Source organism: Myotis yumanensis, unplaced genomic scaffold, assembly GCF_028538775.1.
Source record: "Myotis yumanensis isolate MYYU_CA2020_CCGP unplaced genomic scaffold, mMyoYum1.0.hap1 SCAF_8, whole genome shotgun sequence".
Classification (NCBI taxonomy): domain Eukaryota; kingdom Metazoa; phylum Chordata; class Mammalia; order Chiroptera; family Vespertilionidae; genus Myotis; species Myotis yumanensis.
This window is the reverse complement of record NW_027223759.1, coordinates 37,248,635-37,272,278: the sequence shown is the minus strand read 5'-3', so window position 1 is coordinate 37,272,278 and position 23,644 is coordinate 37,248,635. Positions and strand designations below refer to the sequence as shown.

At 40.2% G+C, this 23,644-nt stretch overlaps 1 protein-coding gene across 1 annotated transcript in view; it reads right to left on the bottom strand.

Moving 5' to 3' along the window:
* Nucleotides 1-23,644, bottom strand: part of PDE1A (phosphodiesterase 1A) — a 158,319-nt gene that overhangs the window by 60,049 nt on the left and 74,626 nt on the right. Inside the window, exon 3 of the mRNA XM_070422633.1 lies at nt 4,529-4,711. Coding sequence (XP_070278734.1) covers nt 4,529-4,614 — 86 coding nt within the window. The 5' untranslated portion in view covers nt 4,615-4,711. The remainder of the gene's footprint in view (nt 1-4,528; nt 4,712-23,644) is intronic.

Genomic DNA, 23,644 nt, shown 5'->3' with positions numbered 1-23,644 from the left:
CATTAAAATAGCTCATATATTTTTTTCCACAAAATGGAAATTATAGAATGGAATGTGTAGTATCATAAAAATTTGCACAGATTTCTTTTTTTTTTAAGTTTAGAATATCGGGGGAAACAATATTGACAGAAATTGCTTAAGGTTGTTCAAATTGTCATTTAACATCATTTACAAAAATTATCCAGAAAGAACAAAGTTATTTCTATTTTTATAATAGTATAAATAATAAAAATATTTTTATTAATCAGTAATTTGTTGGATTTTCCATCTTTCATTGGGCAACCAAGATGTCCATCAAAAACCAAATTAGACAAAACCATAATTTAATAATTATATCATTAATTTATATTAGGGTTCAATATAAGAAAAAGTAATTTGAAAAAGAAAATATTCTGCATCTTCTATAAAACCACTATGGAAAATATCAATCTTCTTATTTAACTTACATTATATTAAAAATCCTTAACACATATTACCCATTTTCTATGTAAAAGCTATCTTTTTGAAAAGATCATAAAAGCCAAGTCATTTGTCATGTTTTCCTTTTAAATCTTGACTTCTTGAATATCAGAATTAAAATATTGTTTATATTTATATCTATCTACCCTAGGCTTTCTTGATAAAGCAACCTGCATTTCATGACAGAGATGTTACCTTATTTTCAAGTTACATTTATTGTAAATGACTTTAACTAATTTTTGAATGTAGGTGATTAGTTATAATAAAAATATTATCTGTATACTCTATTCTGTTGGGAGATTTCAGAATAGTTTATAAATAAAAATACTTACACTAATTACTCCATTAAGCAGGGATAATTATTCAAATCTTGCAGGGCAAGGAAACTACTAACTACACACTATAAAAGAGCCAGAAAATAATTATTGTCAATAATATTTATGAGGGTTTTTTTTTCCTAAAGAAACAAATATTTTTTTCTATCTATTTTTCTAGTCATCATTTAAAAAAAAAAAAGTTAAAGTACAGGAGAAATGAAAAGGTGATAGACCAGGAAAAAAAAAAGGTCAATATAAAAATCAATAGGAATAAGAAGTTTTACAAATTAAGTAACATCAAAACAGTTTGACCTAATGGCATAAAAGGCAGCATGATGTAGCAAAGAGAACACACGCTTTGAATAGCTTGTTAGCCACTCACTAGCTGTGTGCCTTTGGAAAACTATTTAATGTCACTCACCTGTAAAATGAGAATAACTATAAGATTTCTGTGAAGAGTACATACTATAAATGCCTAGCATAATATAATAAGTACTCGAAATAAAAAAGTCATTATTATTATTAATATTGTTATTCTGCAGCAAATACCCTTGATTCTAATGCTTAACATTCTTTAGGGCTCCCTGGGCTCAGTGGGAACTCTGGTGCTATTACGTTTCTTAGACTTACAATAGGTTAAGAAATAAATATCAGTATATATTCTCATTATATGGAATGTAAAGGATACAAAAATGAGGATCCCCCCCTCCAAATTTTTTTTTTTTAAAAGAAAGAGCATTTTTATTTCTGATCTTAACTGAAGATAAATGCAGCATATTTCCAGTGTGTGGCACAATGTGATGGTCATTCTCGAAGCAAGGACTCCCCCCTCCAAATTGATAGAGAAAATTCCCCATTATCATTTTCTAACCCTATAATTGAAAAGAAAATGTTGAGATAAAAAATGAGAAATAGGAAATCAAGATAACTCATCCTGGAATCAGAATGAGTGTGGGAGAAGATGGATGCAGTTGCCTCACACTTGAGTAAGTAGTTTATATATTGCAAGTTGCTGAAAAAGAATAATGAATTTCCTGGGCTCTTACAAGTGACAAAAGTCCAGTTGGAAATCTAGTGGATTATTTTTGAAAGTTTTGACTATAGTTACAAAATATAATTCAAAACTTAAAAACACAACTATTTATGCCAGACACTGTGCTAGGCCCCAGATTTTTTAGTGGCGAATAAGAAAAATATATTTGCTACTTTCATGAGATTTAGTCAGTGGTGGAGAGGAAAAATGAATCACAAACAATATATAATTACAGCGGGAAGTGCTATGAGGTAAACCATGGGTTGGGGCAGAGAAGGTAATGAACAGCACACAGAGTGATCTGGAAGGATAAAAAGGGCCAGCGAAAACGGTAAAAGTGTGGGGAAATCATTTCTGAAAGAGGAAATATCAGGATTAAGGGCCTCAGGGAAGAAAGGAGTTTAGGGATGTTCATGGAGTTGAAACCAGACTGGTATAGATACTCAGTCAAGCAGGTAAAAAAGAATTGGGGGGCGGGGGGGTGCTAATCCTGCAAAGCCATCATACAAAAATTCTCTAACACCAAGTGAAAAGGAAAACCCACAGGTAATATTAAGGTTAAGAGGGACAGGAACTAATTTATATTCTAAAACAGCACAGTAGGATGACTTATTTGGAGAAGGCAAGTGAGGAAGAGGGGGGCCCAGTTCAGAAGCTATTGCCATACTTCTGATGGCAGGTAACTAAGGCTCATGTTGGAGATGCGGGAGTGGAGATGAGACAGTGAGCAGACTCGGGGTACATGTGGGTAAGTGAATTGCCAGGACTTGTGGAGACACTGAATTTTGGGGAAGATGCTTGAGAGAAGGCTCAAGAAGACTTTCTAACTTTCAAGATCAAAGATGATTATTTTTGAAAACTCAAGATAAGCAGATCCCACTATTTTTATGCATTTACTAGTGGGAATTCAAGGGTAATAAAAAAGATTTTATTTCCAAATGTTTGTAGCACATTGCTTTCTTCAAGACTGCTTACTAATGTAGTGATCTTAAGTACACTTTAATATTTCCATAGGCGATAAAATATTTTGAATAGCACAAAAAATTTAGCATGTCAATATATTTTATAGAATTCTTTTTAATCTTCTACTGAATGGAAATGGAAATTTATTTGATTTACATTCACAGTTTGTATTTCTTTTCAGTTTGCCAAGTTCTGTAACATTTTCTTAAAAAAGACAAAATATGCATTGCTTCAGTAAATCAAAACAGTCTGTGATTCTCTCACTGACTTTCTGAACTACTATTTATTTTGAATTTGATGTTATGAAAAAAAATCAATAACTATCACACACTTGCCTTAGTTGTTTTAAAATGAGGAATATTGTTATAGAAATTCTTTCTCTCCAGCCCTGTCTCCCTGTTTCAGAGTCTGGTCCCACCGAGGCAGGGTTGGGACCAGTTTATGTGCGAAGGGTGTGTGCATGTGTGTGTGTGTGTGTGTGTGTGTGTGTGTGTGTGGCGGGGGGGGGGGGGGGGTCACCTCACCAGACTAATCAAATTGCTCATTATGATGATTATTTTATCAAAGCCAATTAGATATGATTAAGAAATACTCAAAATAATTTGAGTAGTCACTGAGTGGTTTTTATTATGGGTAACACAGGCACAAGCCAAGATCCTAGAAACTTTACGTGCATAGTTACAATATATTTTTAAGTCACATTGAATACTTCCTTTTTAAAAAATTATTTTTCAATTGCAGTTTATATTCAGTATTATTTTGTATTAGTTTCAGGTGACACGTTGAATATTCTTTGCAATGCATTCTCATTTTCATTTTTAGAAGCCCAAGTCTATTTCCCATTCTTCCCTTAATAGAAGAAAATTAAAGTTTATACTGTTCATTAGAGGTAATGGCTAGAGATGTCAGAACATTTAAAATGATATTATTTCCCTTAAATTTAATTTTAAGTACATTGACAAACAAATTTCTCTGTGCCTCGGTTTTATTTGTCTCAAAACGGTTAAAATAAACTTTTTATATAGAAATTAAAACAATGCAATTGTTTTTTATTCTAAAGAATTTCTAAGCACTAGTTTTCAACATGGTTAGTCGTAACATGTTTATTTCAAGTCTTTTCGTACTTTTAGTGTTGAAACATCTTGTTTCCCAGACAGAAAAGTACGTTGTGTTTTTAAGGGCTAACAGAATGTAACATGGGGTCATATTAACATGTATTCCACGTGAGAAACTGGTGATTTGATTCAGTACTTCTAGGAGCCATCACGTATTCCTTGCTTCAGTGACAGAAATGTTAAAAAAAATACACAAAATTCTTCCAAGGTGGACAGGGAGAGCTTTCCTCCTATAACGGGAACAGAATAGTCTTCTCTCTTTCGTGCAGAGAGAGACCTGCTTGGTGTTGGTGTGTAGTGTAGAATTTATTGCATGAGGTGTTACAATTTATTCAGGTAAAATTAGTTGTGTGGCATATGAATGTGTTATAATTGTTTTTAAACAGTTATTCACAAAAGTTCATTCAAAAGCCTTTGCCTTTAGTCTTTATGTCAATTTAAAATGAATAAAAAGAATAATCCAGGATAGGAAAATTTTGGTATAGGTAAGTTCATCGTAAGTCCTAAGTCTGTTCATTGTAGGGATACTTATGATTGCGGTTTTCCTCAGTAAGTAATATATAGGCTCCCATAACTTTGAAAGTGTAGGTATAGTTTCTGCCTTTTGAATTTTGTCTTGCGATACCAGAAATTTCACATACCTTTCCACAAAAATTCCAGCTTGAACAGCATGCACAATGCTCCGAAACTTGGGCTTTTCCTCGGATTTCTTTTTCATCATCCCCATTTTTCGCGTAAAGGTAGAAGCCAGCCAGTCCCGGACTTCCAGGGGGACTGAATCTGACTGAATGTCACTGAGCTCATCGTCAGTATCCAGCAGTCTCCTACAAAAATGTATACAGATGAAAACTTTAGGAACATTTGAGAAAGTAACAATAAAATAAGCATGGCAATAGGATTTAAATACGCAAATCCCTTTCCGATCATTCCTTAATATGAACTACCTAAAACAAGAAAAATGATTGGGTTAATATTTGGAAAGCTCTGAATTTCTCAAATTGGTAATTTTCTGAAGGTAAAACTAATGGACTGGAGCATTTCCAAATTCCCAATCATTTAAGAGCAATGATACCAGTCTGGAGATACCAGCCTGCTAATATTAATATTCTAATGGTGAGTAAAATTAAGATAAGATCGGAAAGAAAGGCTTTAAACAGGTGTCTACTAGTAAAGGAAGGAACTGGAATGGAAAAAAAAGAGGGGTAGAAGCCATCAAAGTCGCCTTATATTTAATACATACAGTACAGATGGTACATACTATTTCAATAATGGCCTTTGAGTTTATGAATGTCATTCACGTGTGCTATTTCATTTGCTTTAGGTATCTTTAAATTTTAGGAAAATAATAAGTCCTCTGAAAGATATTAATTCAATAGCAACATCACAGATTTAAAAAGTGAAAAAGTAAAAACAAATTATTTAAAAACTCATTTTAGATGACGGAACCAGTGGAAGTGGAAGAGAAACTACTCCAGCTGTGAGCAAATGCTTGTGGAGGGTGGAGCTCTGAGGGATTTAGAACTGCTGGCTGAGAATGCCCCCTGAGTGAGGGAGGAGGTGAACAGGACTGAAAGCATTGCCCTCTCTGATATAAGTTCCAGATGCACCATATTGACCAGACTGATGCTGCAATAACTTTCTGGCCATATGTCCTAGACTCATACAGCTGTCAATAAGGCTGGTCAGCTCCAGTGACCCAGAACTTCCTAAATATCTCAACCAGCAAGAGTGTGTGACAGGCTCCCCACAAAATATAAAACCAGCTTTGCAGAGCAACCGGGCTTTGCCTCCAGGAAGAACACAGGCCAGCTCTGCCTGCCACTTGATTCGGTTATTTCCTTGTCAGTGCACCAATTTAATAACCTAGAGCTATTTTGGGCACATGTTAGATTTGACCTTTGGGTTCTATTTGCTTTGGTAAATCTCTTTGCACAGAGTGAGGACTAAAGATTATGAGTCGGTGGAAGGAAGGTAGCCAGAAATGACAGCGTGCACGAAATTATCCAGAACAAGTCACACATCATCTTGCGAGGACAGGGACCAAGGCAAGAGCAGAAGAGAAGGAAGTCCACCTACCACTACCAAAAAGAAGCTCAAAAGATAATGTCACCTTCTCGATGTGTTGCCATTTTCTAAAAACTCTCAGAGGACCGTCATTTGCCAATATTCATTTCTCATGGTATTAATCATGAAAGCATTTATGAAATAACATATGAAAAATATACCCGATTTACATGTGGGAGTTACAAAACTGCATGTATACATATGAAAATAAGAAGATTTACATAGTTGGAAGTTAATACTGGTTAATACTTACTGTATGTCATTTTCAATTTTCTTTCGGGCCTTAAGTTTGGATGATTTTGACTTAGCCTTAGTACACTGACATTGTAATTCAAAGGAACATTTTTCTTTTCTCCTTCTGCCCATTTTAAATTAGATTCCTTAGCCACTTGAAGCAAGATAGTACACAGCATGGCTTGAAAATTTCAGGGCTTATGCCATTTCTATTATTTCTTATGCAGTGATCACATGAAACCACCGAGCAGAGCATATGGAATGAGGACCATTGTACTGTAATACTGTGATGTCACCGTGCTCCAAGAATTCTATTGCTGCCTTGTTTTATCCACTATTGAGTGACAGACACATAGTAAGGCTGTCAATTACTCCTTTGACATTGATTACTTTATGGCTACGTGTCCTAAACTCATAAATTGTTCCAGCCAGACGGGCAAACTTGGCAACAATCAGCATATGGAAGTGAGAGTTCACATAAGGATGTGGTGCTCAGGGGTCTGGCAATCCTTAGTCATGAGGCATGATGTCATGCACTGAGAAGGGAAGAGCCTATAATCTCAGGGGGAACGAGTGAAGGGGGTTAATTAGTGGATATGGGGATACAGGAAGACTGTGTGCAAAGAGAAAAACATGGAATATGCTATTTTATAACTAAAAAGGCAAATCTTGAAAAAGCAAGCAATAGCTCTGTGATGGCCAGTTTACATGTTAACATGGCTAGGTTATAGGCCCCAGTTGTTTGGTCAAATGGCAGTCAAATGTTCCTGTGAGATATAGTTTAGATGTGATTAAGATTTAAATTATAGACTTTGAGTAAAGCAGCTGACCCTCCATAATGTGAGTGGGCCTTATTCAATCACATGAAGGCCTTAAGATTTAAGAGATAAGAGGGAGGTCCCCCAAAGAGGAAGAAATTCTGGCTCCAGAATGCTTTCTGACTCAATATTGCAACATTACTCCTGCCAGAATGTCCAGCCAGTGTCGGCCTGCCCTGCAGATTTCCACCTTGCCAGCCCCCCACAGTCACACGAGCCAATTCTTTAAAATAAATTTCGCTCCTCCTCTTCAGAGCCTTTAGGTTAATATAATATTATACATATCTACACTAATAAAAGAGAAACATGGTAATTGGCATACGACCGCTACCCTTCCCATTGGCTAATCAGCGTATCCTTATGCAAATTAACTGTCAGCCAAGATGGCGGCCGGCAGCCATGCACTGAAGTGAGCAGGGAGGTTTGCTTCCTCCAGGGACTGCAGGCTCCAACGTTCCCCGCCTCACTTGCCGGCCTCTCAACTGCAACTCTAAGCAACTATTACTATGTTGCAAATACGAAGCTAAACAAAACCGGCTTTCAGTCAGCCCCGGACCGCAACATTGTATCCATGTTTTCAGCAGCGAGGCCTCAGAGCTAAAGCTGGCCCAGAATAAAAAAAAAGAAAACAAGGAGCGGTTGGGAGCTTTTAGTCAACTGCCAGCGGGAAAACAGCCCTTAGCCCCTCAGCCAGGCTGGCCAGGCACCCCAGTGGGGACCCCCACCCTGATCCAGGACACCCTTCAGGGCAAACCAGCCGGCCCCCACCCGTGCACCAGGCCTCTATCCTATATAGTAAAAGAGTAATATGCCTCCCAGCACCGGGATCAGCGTGACAGGGGGCAGCACCCAAACCCCCTGATCGCCCTGTGGCTCTGTGTGTGACAGGGGGCGGGGCCACAACCTCCCTATCCGCCCTGCTCTGTTTGTGACAAGGGAAGGCGCCCCAACCCCCTGATCAGCCCTGCTCTGTGCCTGATAGGGGGGGAGCTTCCCAAACCCCCGATTGCCCTGTGGCTCTGTGTGTGACAGGGTGTGGCACCCCAACCCCCTGCCCCCACGGGCCCTGCTCTGTGTGTGACAGGGTAGAGCCATAACCTCTCCATCGGCCCTGCCCTGAGTGTGATAGGGTGCAGCGCCCCAACCCCTTGATCCGCCCTGCTCTGTGTGTGACAGGGGGTGGTGCCCCAGCTCCCCTATCGGCCCTACTCTGTGAGTGACAGGGGGGAGCTCCTCAACCCCCTGATCGGCCCTGCTCTGTGGGTGATAGAGGGTGGCGCCCCAACCCCCCCCCACGGACCCTGCTCTGTGTGTGACAGGGTAGAGCCATAACCTCCCCATTGGCCCTGCCCTGAGTGTGATAGGGTGCAGTGCCCCAACCCCTTGATCCGCCCTGCTCTGTGTGTGACAGGGGGTGGTGCCCCAGCTCCCCTATCGGCCCTACTCTGAGAGTGACAGGGGGGAGCTCCTCAACCCCCTGATCGGCCCTGCTCTGTGGGTGATAGAGGGTGGCGCCCCAACCCCCCCCCACGGACCCTGCTCTGTGTGTGACAGGGTAGAGCCATAACCTCCCCATTGGCCCTGCCCTGAGTGTGATAGGGTGCAGTGCCCCAACCCCTTGATCCGCCCTGCTCTGTGTGTGACAGGGGGTGGTGCCCCAGCTCCCCTATCGGCCCTACTCTGTGAGTGACAGGGGGGAGCTCCTCAACCCCCTGATGGACCCTGCTCTGTTAGTGACAGAGGGCAGCGCCCCAACCCCCATGATGGACCCTGCTCTGTTAGTGACAGAGGGCAGCGCCCCAACCCCCTGATCGGCCCTGCTCTGTGAGTGACAGGGAGCAGCGCCTCAACCCCCTGATCGGCCCTGCTCTGTGAGTGACAGGGGGCAGCGCCCCAACCCCCTGATCGGCCCTGCCTTGAGTGTAACAGGGGGCGGTGCCCCAACCCCCCAATCAGTCTACCCTGAGCGTGACCGAGGGTGGCATTGCAACCTCCCGATCTGCCCTGCTCTGTGCATGACGGGGCGGCGCCCCAACTCCCCAATCGGCCCTGCTCTGAGCCTGACCAGGGGCTGCACTTAGGGATTGGGCCTGTCCTCTGCCACCCAGGAGCAGGCCTAAGCCAGCAGGTCGTTATCTCCCGAGGGGTCCCAGACTGTGAGAGGGCACAGGCGGGGCTGGGGGACCCCCCCCCCCCCGCCCGCCCCCGAGTGCACAAATTTTTGTGCACCGGGCCTCTAGTTTTATATAAAATAAAGACTAAAGATCTATCTATCTATCTACCTACCTACCTACCTATGTAGATGAAGAAAGAAAGTTTCAACCTTCATGAACACTATGTGGTAAACATCAGCATGGGTTATAAATCAGATAGGAAATAAAGGCACAGCTTTGTATTACATTAATATTTATTTAATAAAGCATATCAATCCTAATTCTGGTTTTAAATGATAAAAATATCATTTGCAAGAAACTAAAATGTTTTTTTAACTGTTATGGATCTAAACTTCATACTGTCTTTTGATGGCTTAATAGCTCATTTCTTTTTACTGCTAAACTAGAGGCCAGGTGCACGAAATTTGTGCACTCGCAGGCAGGAAGGGGAGAGCAGGCCTAAACCGGCAGTCTGACATCCTTAGCACTGCTGGGGAGGCGGGAGAGGCTTCCACCACTGCCACTGTGCTTGCCAGCCGTGAGCCCAGCTCCTGGCTGAGCAGCGCTCCCCCTGTGGGAGTGGCACTGACCACCAGGGGGCAGCTCCTGTATTGAGCGTCTTCCCCCTGGTGGCCAGTGTGTGTCATAGCAACTGGTTGTTCCGCCATTCAGTCGATTTGCATATTAGCCCTTTTATTATATAGGATAATATTCTATTGTATGGAACTACTATATTTTGTTTATACATTCAACTATTAAAGGGCATCTCGGTTGCTTTCATGTTTTGGCAATTATGAATTAAAGCTGTTATAAACATTTGTGTGCAGTTTTTTCAACTCATTTGAGAAAATACCAAGGAGCACAATGGTTGGAACTTATGGTGTTTAGTTTTTTAAGAAACTTCCAAACTCTCTCCTAAAGTGGCTGTACCATTTTGCATTTCCACCAGCAATAAATGAGAGAGAGAGTGGCCAAGCCATCCTCATCTCTTGTTGGCCCCCTGCAGGGGCATCCTCACTGGTCTCTCAGCTCTTGTCCTGACACCCTTCAGTTTCTTCTTTCCTCTGCAGCCAGTATAACTCTTTTAAAGTATAAATCAGACCGTGCTAATACCTGACCCACGAAATCCTACATAGCTCATCAACAAGCTCTGTCTCCTCCTTCATCTCCTAACCAGTTCCCCGTTAGTCATTTTGCCCAAGCAACGCTGACCTCCTTGCTGCATGCAAACCTGCCAAGTTTGCTTCTGCTTCAGGGCTTTGCACTTGCTGCTCCCTCTGCTTAGAATCTCTTACGGAATTTTTTGGGGATCATTTCCCCACTGCTTTCAGGTAAAGAAGTCTTCCCTGAACCCCCTACTCAAATAGTAAACACCCTTATTCCTTTTTATCCAAAGCACTTACCATTATTTGAAGTCATGTCATATGCGTATTAGTTTGTTTATTCATGTTATGTTTCATCCACTGACTATAAAAACCTTGAGAACAGAGAGTTGTTCTGTTTTTGTGCATTGCTGCATCATCAGCAGCTACAACAGTGCGTGGCAGAGATTGTGGGACCAACGTATACCTACTAAGTGGCTAGAAAGTGTCTGAAAATATTTGCACTGAACGATTACAAGGAATGAGCTTTAGGGAGTGGAGTGCGGATGGAGATGGTAGAAGAAGCTTTAGTGTTGAGAATGCCCTGCTATTTGATTGATAAGCAGCAGCATGCTGGGAGCAGTTCACATTTGGCAATCATCTCTTCATTGCCTTTCACTGAATGTGCCCTTGAACAGTCCCTTTACAGTTTTTGAAGCAAGTTATGGGGGAACATATATTTGGCATGGAAAATATATTAAACATTTTTATAGCTTTTTGAATTAAAGGTACAGGAATTTTAAAAATAGCATGTACCGTTTCCATGCCTTTAGCCAAGGACCTCAGTATTTCTGTTAAATAATAACTCTTTTATGCTCATATATCGAGTATGGTAAGAAATTCCTTACGAAGGCATAAATAAGATGTAGCAGATTTAAATAATCATTCCAGTTTAGCAGGAAGAAAGTTGAAAGACAAGTGGATAAAACCTAAATTTAAATTAAAAAATAAACCAGTACACCTAGTGGTGCATTTCTCCTCCACCTCTTTCTTCTTCCTTGTTTTCCCTTTCCCTGGTACCTGCCTTCTACACTTTGTCTTCCTTCCTCTGAGCACAAGATACTCTTCAAATTTCATTAGACCGTGTCAGATAGGGCAGGAACAAAAACTATAGAGTGATATAAAATAGTAATCCTGGCTTTAGTTAGAGAATTATCATTAATAATTTTCATCTACATTTATCTAAGATGTGAAAAATATCTGAATACTTAAATAAGATTATGTTACATGTGAAACTCGTAAGACTATATAGTCTGCCCTTATTTTATTTTTGGAATAAATTTGTGCAAAGCTTGATAAAATGTGACATCAAATACTACAATGAATTTTGCTTTCAAGACATCCAAAGCCTTTATTGCCCTTCATCCAATATAATAGTGTTAGATGGCAGAGTGAGCATAATTCTTTACACTGCAGTGCTCTTAAAAAATTGAAGACTGTGTGTTTAAGAAATTAACAACATAAAAGAATCATTGGTGCATTTTCCCTGGGAATTCTTAAAATGCACTACATAGAAAAGTATAATAAGGAGTATATGTATAAAATGTTATCACCGTTGACCTTGGAAAAACGCTTCTACTGGTGTTTGATGTAACTTTTTGTTTTAGTCCCAATGGAGTCAATACAGCATAAAGTGAGGGGTCCCTAAATATGAACTGTGTGTTGATGGGGGCGGGGGGAGTGGCAAGCTGTGAAAACTGACCCTGCATCCAATCAGCACTCAGCTGATTCTTGGGAGATATTTATATTCCAAATTTTCTCTCGAAATCAGATGACACAACTCCCAAAGGGCTTATATTTTGAACTAGAAAGTTTGTAGGGGAAGGGAATAAAGGAGGCAGCCACGGAAGGAGAGGTCATGGGATTTTGACTCTTACAATTATAACAGTGAAAATATTTCTTTTCACAGTGGACTCTTGGAAAATGATTACCCCTGTATCCACATGGCTATTTCCAGGCAATTGGTGCCCATACACACACCTATTACGTATTAAAATTCAAGTGCTGAATGCAAGTACGAGAAACTAACCTCTCAAGTTTGAAATTTTCTTCTTCCTGTTTTACTATTACTATAAAGAACACATTTCAGCAAGCAACTAAGTCATTTAATTCTGCCCCTAACATTTGCTGGGCCCAGGACAGGAGCACATTTCTCCAAAATACCATATAATTAAAGTTATATATCAAGTGAATAAATTATTTATGTTTTATCCTTCTACCTTTTATTCTTTTAAATATGTTTTTATTGATTTGAGAGAGAGAATAAGGGAGAGGGATAAAGAAATAGAAACATCTATGAGAAAGAAACATCGATCAGCTGCCTCCTGCACGCCCCTACTGGGGATCAAGCCCAAAACCCGGACATGTGCCCTGACCAGGAATCAAACATGACCTCTTGATTCATGGGTCGATGCTCAACTCCTGAGCCACACCGGCCAGGCAATCCTCCTACCTTTGAATAAGTTTCATGAAAGCCTGACAACTTGAGTTTCAATTGAGAATTCTCAACTCCTGAGTGACAGAGTAGGCCCACCTGTGGCTGCCCCTCTGCACTTACCTAACCTTCTGCTCAGGCCCTCAATACAGAAGCAGGTGGACACTGCAGCCTCCTAGTACAATCGTCATCCACCTGGCCAGCCTCGAAAGCAGCTGCTTTTTGGCCACTCTTTAGGGGTCAGGGGGGTATACACAGCAACAGCGTCCTGTGTCCCCTCAGGGGGAAAGACCTAAGAAGGAAGCCTATAAAGGCTTAAAAGACAGGCTAGGGGAGCTTTGAGCAGAGAATTCTGGGGTGTTAGTGTCCAGAATATGGTAGAGGGCACATTGCGCAGGGCATGGGATTCCAGGGTCCAAGTGCCTGGAAGAGGGAGAGGGTCATGGGCTTCAGATTGTTCTTGGCCTTGGAGACCTATTACCTTGGGGAGGGGCACACAAAAAGAGGGTTATTGTTGAGCACCCTAAAATGGGGGCAGTGTCAGGTAAGTGTTTCTACTGACCCTGGGCTAAGGTTGGTATTGAATTCCTATGTAGTAAACATCTTCCAGGTGAGTCCTTCCTGGATGGCTGGGGGGATTAAGAAAGGTTGATCTTTCTGCCATATGGTTATTCTTTTGGGGTAAGTGGTTCCCTGGTAGGCAAGTTTATTAGTATTATTTCTTTGATTAACACATATCAGCTCTGAGCTGACTATGTACCCACCCCACCCCGACCCCCCAAAAAAAACAACACTCTAAGGGCAATCATAAAGCTTCACTTAGACTTAGGAACTATCTTAAGATAGATGTAGATCAGTGATGGCGAACCTAGGACACGCGTGTCAGAGATGACACACGAACTCGTTTTTTTGGTTGATTTTTCTTTGTTAAATGGCATTTAAATATATAAAATAAATATCAAAAACATAAGTCTTTGTTTTACTATGGTTGCAAATATCAAAAAATTTCTATATGTGACACAACACCAAAGTTAAGTTAGGGTTTTTCAAAATGCTGACACGCCGAGCTCAAAAGGTTCGCCATCACAGGTATAGATGATAATGCCAGCTGACTTTGTTGCTTACTTACTATGAATCAGGCCCACAACCAAGCTTTACCCCATTTAATCCTCATAATATCATCACAAGGAACACAATTACTATCCCTATCCCTATTTTGCTGATGAATAAACTTGAGGCACAGATGCCTTAAGTAATTTGCTGATAATCATACAAGGAGTGGCCATGACACTTTTTGACCTCAAGTCTATCAAATTTCAGAATCTGAGTTTTTAACTGCGGAGCTATCCTTCACCTTAAATTCATGTTTTTCTTACTAAGTACCCAGACTACCTTCTCGTTCAGACACTATACATATCAGTAATCACTATTCCCTATCCCATCTCTACCTTGAAATTTAGGGTTAAAAATTTGATTTAAAAAAGTCTTAAATGAGTTTGGCCCACCAGGGAATTTTCAGTTGAAGGAAGTTTAAATTTATTTCCTACAGCTGGTATGTTGCATTATGTTCTCATGGAAAAATACATCTGTATGGTAGAATTTTAGGGTATTTTGAAATACAAATAAATTAAATGCCAGGATAGTAAAATACATTTGAAATGCCATATTGACTCTCAGTACCCTACTTCCTCAGTGCTAAATACATCTGAGTTAATTTTCCAGACCACCACCATTTGTTTATTTATTATTTATTCCTTGTCTTGTTCCATAGGAGACTTAAAATAGCAGGCTTTCAAATTTCTTTCAACAGTTTTTTCTTTTGTTTTGCTTTGTTCTGTGTGTTTTGTTTTTATTCCTATTTATTTATTTATTTTGGCAGTTTTCTTTCTTTTTTCTGTCTACCTGGTAGCTTTGCTCAATGTTTTTTTTGGTTTTATTGGTCTTTTTTTTAAAAAAACTGTGAGAAGACGAGCATTATATCTGAGTGACTATAAAGACGAAACATTTGGATCGACAACTCAGTTATGGTGACCTTAGCTCAATTCTCAAGAGGCAAATCTTGGCTAAAATGAGGTCAGTTGAGGAGACTGCTAAAGTTAGCTGTGGCTTTCTCCAAGTTAAGGCCTAAGGCGGGCTCTGTGCCTCCTCTGTACCCGCCACAGGAAGCAGAGCCCGGGCAGAGGACCCCATCCCCCAGGACAGGCAGCAATGGCTGGCGGAAATGCAGGGGAGGACTCTGAGAAGGAATCAAGTTGCTTGGAAACTGAGGATCAAGACTGTATTTTTGGAGTCAGTCCCGAGATGGAAATGAAGGAATGGGCGAAGCAGAAAACTGCCCTAGGCCTTGCTGATGACGCTTGACTTCCTACCAGGAAGTCCTCTTGGTTCAAAAATATCTTTGAAAATATTCCATTAGGCACAAAGCCTGACATTCCACTAATTGCTATTTTTTTTTTTTAATCAATGAGCATCCTTTTTGATTAGGAGAACTGCCTCTGGAGTCAGAGTCTTGGCTCCATCACCTTTTAGCTGTGTGGTCTTGGAAAAAAATACTTCCTCTGTCTGAATCTCAGTTTCTTTGTCAATAAAACAGAGATCTTCATAGTAATAATAGAACAGAGACGATAATAATAGCATCCCTAGTGGTGCGGGAGGCAACTGGGCTGCTGATCAGGGGATGGTGAGCGGCGGCCCTGCCCCCCATCACCCCTCCACCGCCTCCCCCATTGCTGTCTCTGTCCTCTGCCTGCTGGCACGTGCCTTGGCTGGCCTGGTGCCACCTGCTCGCCGGCCCTGCCCCCGCCAACCAGTTGTTCCTCCATTCGGTCAATTTCATATTACGCTTTTATTATGTAGGATGGTGATCCCTGGAAGGTTTAGAGATTAAGGACATGGACTTTAGAGCGAGGCAGACCTATGTGGCTGTATGGATGAAGTGACATCAACCCTAACCCAAAGGCACTTAAATAACGGAGAAATTTATTATTTTCCTTATCATCAAAGCTAAAGGTAGGTTGGCGCCAGTAGGGATTATTTAAAGTCAGCAGGTCAACAATATCATCAAGAACACAGGTTTCCTACATCTTTCTATACTGCCAGATTTAGTGTGAGGTGTTACTCTATACTTATAGCTGTATCAGTTTCAAGTATTGTACCCAGATCCAACACCCAGTGGCATAGGACTCCTTTTCTATGAGAGGAAATATTTGCCAACACCCTCATTAGTCTCATTGGCCTGAATTACATCACATGACCATGTCCAAACTCACTGGTTAGAAAAATGGAGATTAATTACTGGTTTAAATCAACTAGGATTCACCCATATTGAGCCTGGGTCTGGGATTGGTCTCGCTGGAATCACTTGGCTTTGTAGAGGAGATTAAATAATTGGAAAAAGGGGTGTTCTATTAGCAAGAAGGAAGAATGGGTATTGGGCATGCTCCATTTAAGATTGAACCTGTCTCTGACACTTAATAGTTATATGATCTTTAAGGAAGTAAATTACTTTCTTTATGCCTCAAATTTTTAACTTTATAGTGAAAATAATGTAAATATATATGGCATAGGGTTTTTGAGACTTACATAGAATTATATGTGTAAATTGCCTTGGATATAATTGTCCGTCTTAATTCTTATTGCTATCATTATCCTATCTAATAAAGAGGGAATATGCTAATTGACTGCCCACCCTCAAAGATGGTGGCGCCAACAACCAATAAAGAGGGAATATGCTAAATGTCTCCCCTGCCCTTAAAGATGGGACACCCACAGCCACAAGATGGCGGTGCCCAGTCCCCTCAGCCCAGCAGTTCTCAACCTGTGGGTCACCAACCTGTGGGTCGCAACCCCTTTGGGGGTTGAACGACCCTTTCACAGGGGTCGCCTAAGACCATCAGAAAACACATATATAATTACATATTGTTTTTGTGATTAATCACTATGCTTTAATTATGTTCAATTTGTAACAATGAAAATACATCCTGCATATCAGATATTTACCTTATGACTCATAACAGTAGCAAAATTACAGTTATGAAGTAGCAACGAAAATAATTTTATGGTTGGGGGGTCACCACAACATGAGAAACTGTATTAAAGGGTCGTGGCATTAGGAAGGTTGAGAACCACTGCCTCAGCCCCACTGGGGTGGCAGATGCCTGGCCTTGCTGCACACCTGCCTCCGGAGTCCCCCAGTCCCCTCAGCCCCCCAGCCTCCCAGGGCTGGCCCGAGGCACAGGCAAGCCTCAGATGGCGGCTGCCCAGCCACCCATGGCTGCCCAAGGGTCAGGTAACCAGGGCTGGCCAAGGCTTGAGCTGCTGGCAATGGCAGCAGCAGAGGTCTGATGGGGGCATCGCCTTCCCCTGATTGCCGGGTCACCTCCCGTCCTTGAGGGCTTCCAGACTGTGAGAGGGGGCAAGCTGGGCTGAGGGACCCCCCCCTCCAGTGCATGAATTTTCATGCACCAGGCATCTAGTTAGAAAATAATATATCCAAAATTATATTTTTTTTAATCCAGAAAATATTTGTTTATATTTTATTGACCCAATATATCACAACAGTGAGATATTATATAATATGTGGAGCTTTTTGATCAGTTATCTCTCAAAATATCTTGTTTCCTTTTTCACTAGTGAGTCTTGTTTTTTGAAAGTTTGTAGAAAGTAACATACCACAGATGCACAGAAAATATGAAAATCAACCAAAATGTATCGCAACTTTTTCATACCCCATCTACATGGTGAGAAGAGCCTACAAACACAGCACTACAAACAGCCACCCCTCCCTATAACACACCATAAAAATAGAATTCATAAAAGTCATAATTTGCTCTTTGATTTTTCACTGAGCTCCAGCAATGTCTTAGCACATACCCTGAAATTAATTTCCAAATGCTCACACTCAAAAAAACACAAGTGCCCATATTTATAAATGCTCCCCCAGTAAGCAGTAAGCTCACCCAGTAAGCTAACCAGTCTTCTCTTGTCACCCTCCTGGTTGCCAGGGTAATTTAGGCATGAGCAGGTCTTTGTGAGGGCCTTTGGAACTGTAGATATAACCTCAGAATTCCAGAAAAGAAAGGAACTGGAGACTTTATCTCCATGTAAGGAAACCAATGACTGGGAGGAAAACAAACAATGCTTGCCCACAGATGTATCATTAGTAAGAGCAAAGCCAGGATAGAAGTAGTTCAACATCCTCCTCACACCCTGATTCAGGTCCCCTTGCATAATTTAATTTTCACTCTAGAGAGGAAACTGTGGTTTAGTTTTAAAAGCACTTTCTTCCATTCCCAATTCTTAGGCTGGTGATTTAAATAAAATTGACCTCTTACCTGCTTCATGAGATGCTTGACTACTGGATTGTATATTCCGTTCCCCTGGGCATGATTGTGTCAGGGATAAGCATCTTACCAACTAGAGCCAACTCTTTCTCATTCGTGCTGCATTTGAAGGTGTGAGGATGTAAAGCTTGGAAATACTGCCACTGCCTTGTCTTGCTACTACTCAAAGCATCAGAAAGAGGCCATTCCACAGCAAGCAAAACAGGGAGGCTAGTCCTTTGACATCATGTTTGCTCAAATCACCTATGCTTCAAGTCACCAGACATGGATATTTTGTCAGAATTTGTTGAAGCTGGTTTGGTTGGGTTTCCAGTCACAATTGAAATAATTATGATAGGTGTTCATTAGTCCAGCTCCTTTCTCTTTTCCTTCCTCCCTGCTCCAGCTCCAAGAAGTACACGAGTCGATGCCGTCATGATGTGCAGGTGGTAGTGATTAGCCACAAAGGGCTTCTTCTCCATGTTACTTTGATCCCTGTGTTTTACAGCCCATCGTCTCTATTTTAGTCCTAATTCTTGTAGCACTCTTACCCACGCTGAGCAACTGGGTTTAAAATAAATGGTAACTAATCGTTCTGATTTTACAGGGCTACTCATGTTTTGCTTCTTTGAAGGCCCCTGGCTGTGCACTAGTTGGCTCCATCTTCATCTACATTTTCCATCTGTGTTTGGCTATTAGTCTCTTTTCCTAGATAACTTCCAAAGGATAACTTCTCGACCTGATCTTTCTTTAAGTAAAACTCATTAACATTAAAGCCATAATTGCACGATTAATCCTGCCTGGTTTGCAATCTTATTCATGTCACTCCCTTTACTACTTAGTGTTTCTTCCCGCCGTCTGCCCAGTGCTTGAGCTTCTTTCTGGAACTCCGAACCTCCCTGCTTCTTGTTTGCAGCACTGGTCCTCTTGCTTGGGTTTACCTTCCCGGCTCTTGGCAATCATTTCTCTCCACTATCTATCTGCACAGTTATCCCCCGGATTCTGATGACCACTGTGCCTGGTGTTCATTTCAGGAACTTCATAAATACTTAATTCACCAGTAAATATGTTTTAGTCAATCCCTGTAGAGCTATTTGAGGATTTGAAGGGACTTAGCCATCATGATGTGAAGGTGGTAGTGAAGTCCATGGACTTCATTCAATTTCCACCAGACTCCCTTGAAGTATTGATTTGCATCCACGCATTCTCATCCCAGGTAATCTCATCAAAAGTAAGGACCTTTAACACTGAGTAAGACACAGAAGTCAATTAAGAATGTTTTTATCAAAGATGTGTATCCCATTAGATATCTTTCCATCAGTTTGCACTTTGCTTTCATTTCCTGGTAACTTGAGTTCACCTTGTCTTTATTTTTTCATGATCAAAACTGCTCTCAATAAATAAATTGATATTTTCACTAGGAGGTATTGTATATCTTAATGTGTTCTGTACCCAGAAGTGTCTGCTTTTTGTTAGCACGCAAAAAAGAGTGGTTATAATTTAACTTTTACTTGTACAGATATTGTACATTTAATCCTCAGATGAACCTTGTGGGATCAGCATAATTATTCTTATTTTACAGATAATAACGTTAGGAAATACAGAAGTTAAGTAACTTTCTTAAAGCAAGAGAGTATCAAGTGAAGGATCCAGGCTTTGAACAGCCCACTCTTTCTGAATCTGGAGTCTGTGCTCTTACTACGGTAACCATAGGACTTGGGTGGTTTCACACTAAGAAAATGAAGTTGCAAATTGTATTGTGAGGCAGGATTAGTAAGCATAATATCTACCCCTGAAAGTATACCTCCCAGTCAGCCGCGTACCTTCAGGAATTAGCAATTCATGAGGCCAAGGATGCTCCTTTGCCTGGCAGTATCCCAATTCAAATAAGGACAACCAAACAGAATTTTTTTTTAGGCAACTGAGCAGCTTTGAAAAACAATAGCCTCTAGGGACACATCTGAAAGCAGCGCTCATAAAATATTGGCATTTGCATTTGAAATGTCTTGTTAAAAAACCAACAAACAGTGGTATTCATTAGGGAATTGTGCTATACTCCCTCAGAGAAGGTCAGAATTCAAATTGTCAGAATCTCTTTTTATTTTTCTGACTGAAATCATCTTTCAAGAGAGATTTTTGTTTTGCTTTGTTTTCTTAACTGAAACCCTACAGTCAACAAGTCACCAAGGAAAATGTGTGTGTGTGTGTGTGTGTGTGTGTGCACGCGCGCTCGAGCTTCTGGGTTTTAATTCAATTCATAATTTGTGTTTCTTCCCGCTTTATTAGGTGTCAACCTTTAAATGCAGCCCAATCCAAATCTCAAACAAAAAATGCTTCTCTGGAATACTCATTGAGACATTCTTTTTCTAGAAAGAGAATTTCCCATTAAAAACATCTCAGAAGTCAGCAGGTTCATAACTAAAAGTTTAAAAGCAACTAAATGCTTCTTCATTCCTCCTCCTAAATGGACTATTTTACTAATACTCCTAAGGCTATTGCAATTTAATAATTGCATACACGTCTTAACAAAAACAGCCTGTTTACTGCTGGGTGTACCACTAAGTGTATAGGAAATCAAATCACATCAAGTATTTCGCTACAAAATTTCTTGAGCTGGTATTTTAATCTTGAAGTTACAGCCTTGAAGATACATATGATGTGATCTTAGGTCTAATCAGTGACATGATGGTAAATGTTTAACCATAGGCTTTCCAGGGGAAAAAATCCTGATTTGCAGCTTTTTCCAATGTCCATAGTGTAAATACTCCTATTGTGACATCCCTGAAGGCAGAGTTGGGAAGAGATGCAACCACTGATGGCATGTGAGCTTTCATCAAAACTTCCAGTAAGTCTCTGAAATCGCTTTTTGGGCAGAATTACTGAAGCACACAGATGAGAATTGTGTTTAATAGCCCAAGCCTTAGAGCTGGGCTGCCAAGACCCTAACTCTATTCTTTAAATTACTCTGTGTCATTTGGGTAAGAACCATAACTTTTCTGGGACTCTCCTCATATGTAAAATAGTAACGAATAAAGTTTCTATCTCATAGGACTGCTGTGATGATTAAATGAAATAGTGCATTAAAATTCTTAAAAGCACTTTTGGCACCTACCAAGACATAATAATAGGCTATTAGTAATACATGTTAGGCATTGTTTTTCTAGAGTTTACAATTCCAACTATCAGAAAGTTTTACACTATGTCATCTAACTCTTCCAGAGATCATTGAAAACCATCCAGCTTCATAGCAATACTCTGAGAGGAGCCAGTTAGAAAGGGAAGAGCAATAAATAAGTCATCCCTTAGTTTCTAGTCCAGGTTTGCAATGCCTAGTTCTGTGACCTTTGGCAAACCACATTACTTCTGAGTGCTTTAGTTCTCTTATTAGGAAAGTGCAGAAAATAACAACCACCCTGTCAAATGCATGGGATTGTGGTGAGACTAATATGAGATAATGAAACTCAGAGCCCTTGGAAGGTGCCACAAATGAGGGGTATTATTATTAATCCAATTTAGAAATCAAGATGCCATGGAAGCACAGAAGCATTAAAATAAGATAGTGAAAAGTTCTAAGTCATTTGAGTAAGGAGAAAACACCCACAGTTTTACCATGAAGCCGTTAAGCATTTTTCTTCCCACAAAAGAACAATTTTCAAATAAAAGGAACTGTACTTTGGAATGTAACACATGTTTAAATGAATTAAGGATAATGGGGAACTAAGTTCATAGAATATCTATGAAATTATAACTTCCTGGGGAAGCACATAAAACTAGAAAATTAATAAATATTGCATGTAATAATCTATCAAATGGAAGATGAAACACTCAGGTATACCAGATGGTCAGTATTATGCCTTTATAAGATGAATAATGTAAATATCCAAATCATTCTTAAAGGTAAAATTCTTTAGTTGTATAAGTAAATGTAAAAAATGTCAAGGACAGATTGGAGAAACCTTAAACATGCTAAGTTCAGTAAACTTGTGAAGAATAAAGAGTTCACAGGAAAATGAAGGTGCAAGGAAGTTATAGGAACAACGTAAGATTTTTAAAACTTACACTTTGAATTCTCTTTAGAGGAATCATATTCATTTATATATATTCAGTGAAAGTTAACTAAGAACACAATTCTGCATAGAGTTTGTAATCTAAAAATGTGCCTATGACATTTTTTTCTTAATTTATGACTATAAACCATGCTTTAACAGAGGACTTCCTTTCTGAGAACAAAGAAAAAATTACCTGTGCAGCAATGCCTTCACCATGCCATTTTCTGTCCATTATTAGTGAAAATTCTCATTGATATTAAAAAGTTCAGACCCAGCTGGTGTGGCTCAATAGTTGAGCATCCACCTATGAACCAGGAGGTCAAGGTTTGATTTCTTGTTAGGGCACAAGCCCAGGTTTCCAGTTCGATCCCCTGTAGGGGGCATGCAGGAGGCAGCCAGTCAATGATTCTCTCTCTTTACTGATGTTTTTATCTCTCTTTCCCTCTCCCTTCCTTTCCGAAATGAATAAAAATACATATTTTTTAAAAGTTCAGCATGTGATATAGGAAGATCTCCAAGTTCCCTTATTGGAGGGCAGGGATAGTAAAGTGAAAAACTGTGTATAGTGTGTAACTTTGCATAAAAGAAGATAAAAATATGAAATAAATATTTGTAATAAATTATTGATAATATACATAGGACATTTATAATTTGGGGATTTGAGTAGATTAGGTCAAGGGTAGAAGCACGACTTTCATGAGGCACTTCTTTACATTATTTTGATTTTTAAAAAATATATTTTTATTGATTTCAGAGAAGACGGGAAAAGGAGAGAGAAATAGAAACATCAATGATGAAAGAGAATCACTGATTGGCTTCCTGCTGCATGCCCCCCTCCCCCCAACCAGGGATCCAGCCCACAACCTGGGCGTGTGCCCTGACCTGGAATTGAACCATGACCTCCTTCCTGGTTCATAGGTCGATGCTCAATCCCTGAGCCTCACTAGCTGGGCTACTTTGATTTTTTTAGTCATGTGAATTTATTACCTATTAAACAACATTGTGTGTGTGTGTGTGTGTGTGTGTGTGTGTGTGTGTGTGTGTTTAAGCCCAGTACACATTAATATATAAAATCTTCCATCTCATCTCACTTCTGGTTTAACGTTTCTCAGCTTCCCAAGCTCAGGCCTGACTCAGGCAGGGGCACTTGCAGAAGGGAAAGGATCTGATAGATGCCTTCACTCTCCCTGTCCCGTCTCCTGTCCCACTCACTCTGCTATTTTTCATTGTTCAAAATGTGGTGGTGGTGGGGGCGGAGGCAGTAAATTGTAGAGGTTAAAGGGTCTTACAAGACTCGTATTTGTCATCATCTAAATGATAAATGGCTAAATGCTGGTAATTTTTTCTCCTGGGGAAACTTTGTGGGTCCTTCAGAGACAATTCACTAAACCAAGAGAGTACCTTGAATATTATATATTCTCTAATATTTGCGCTGAATTTTTATGATTTCTATCCTGGCTCTTATATCAACAATCACCCCATGCAGCCTCTTTTTTACTATCTGAAGTCAGTGTCTTTGGTTACTCCTTTCAAAAGACTTCT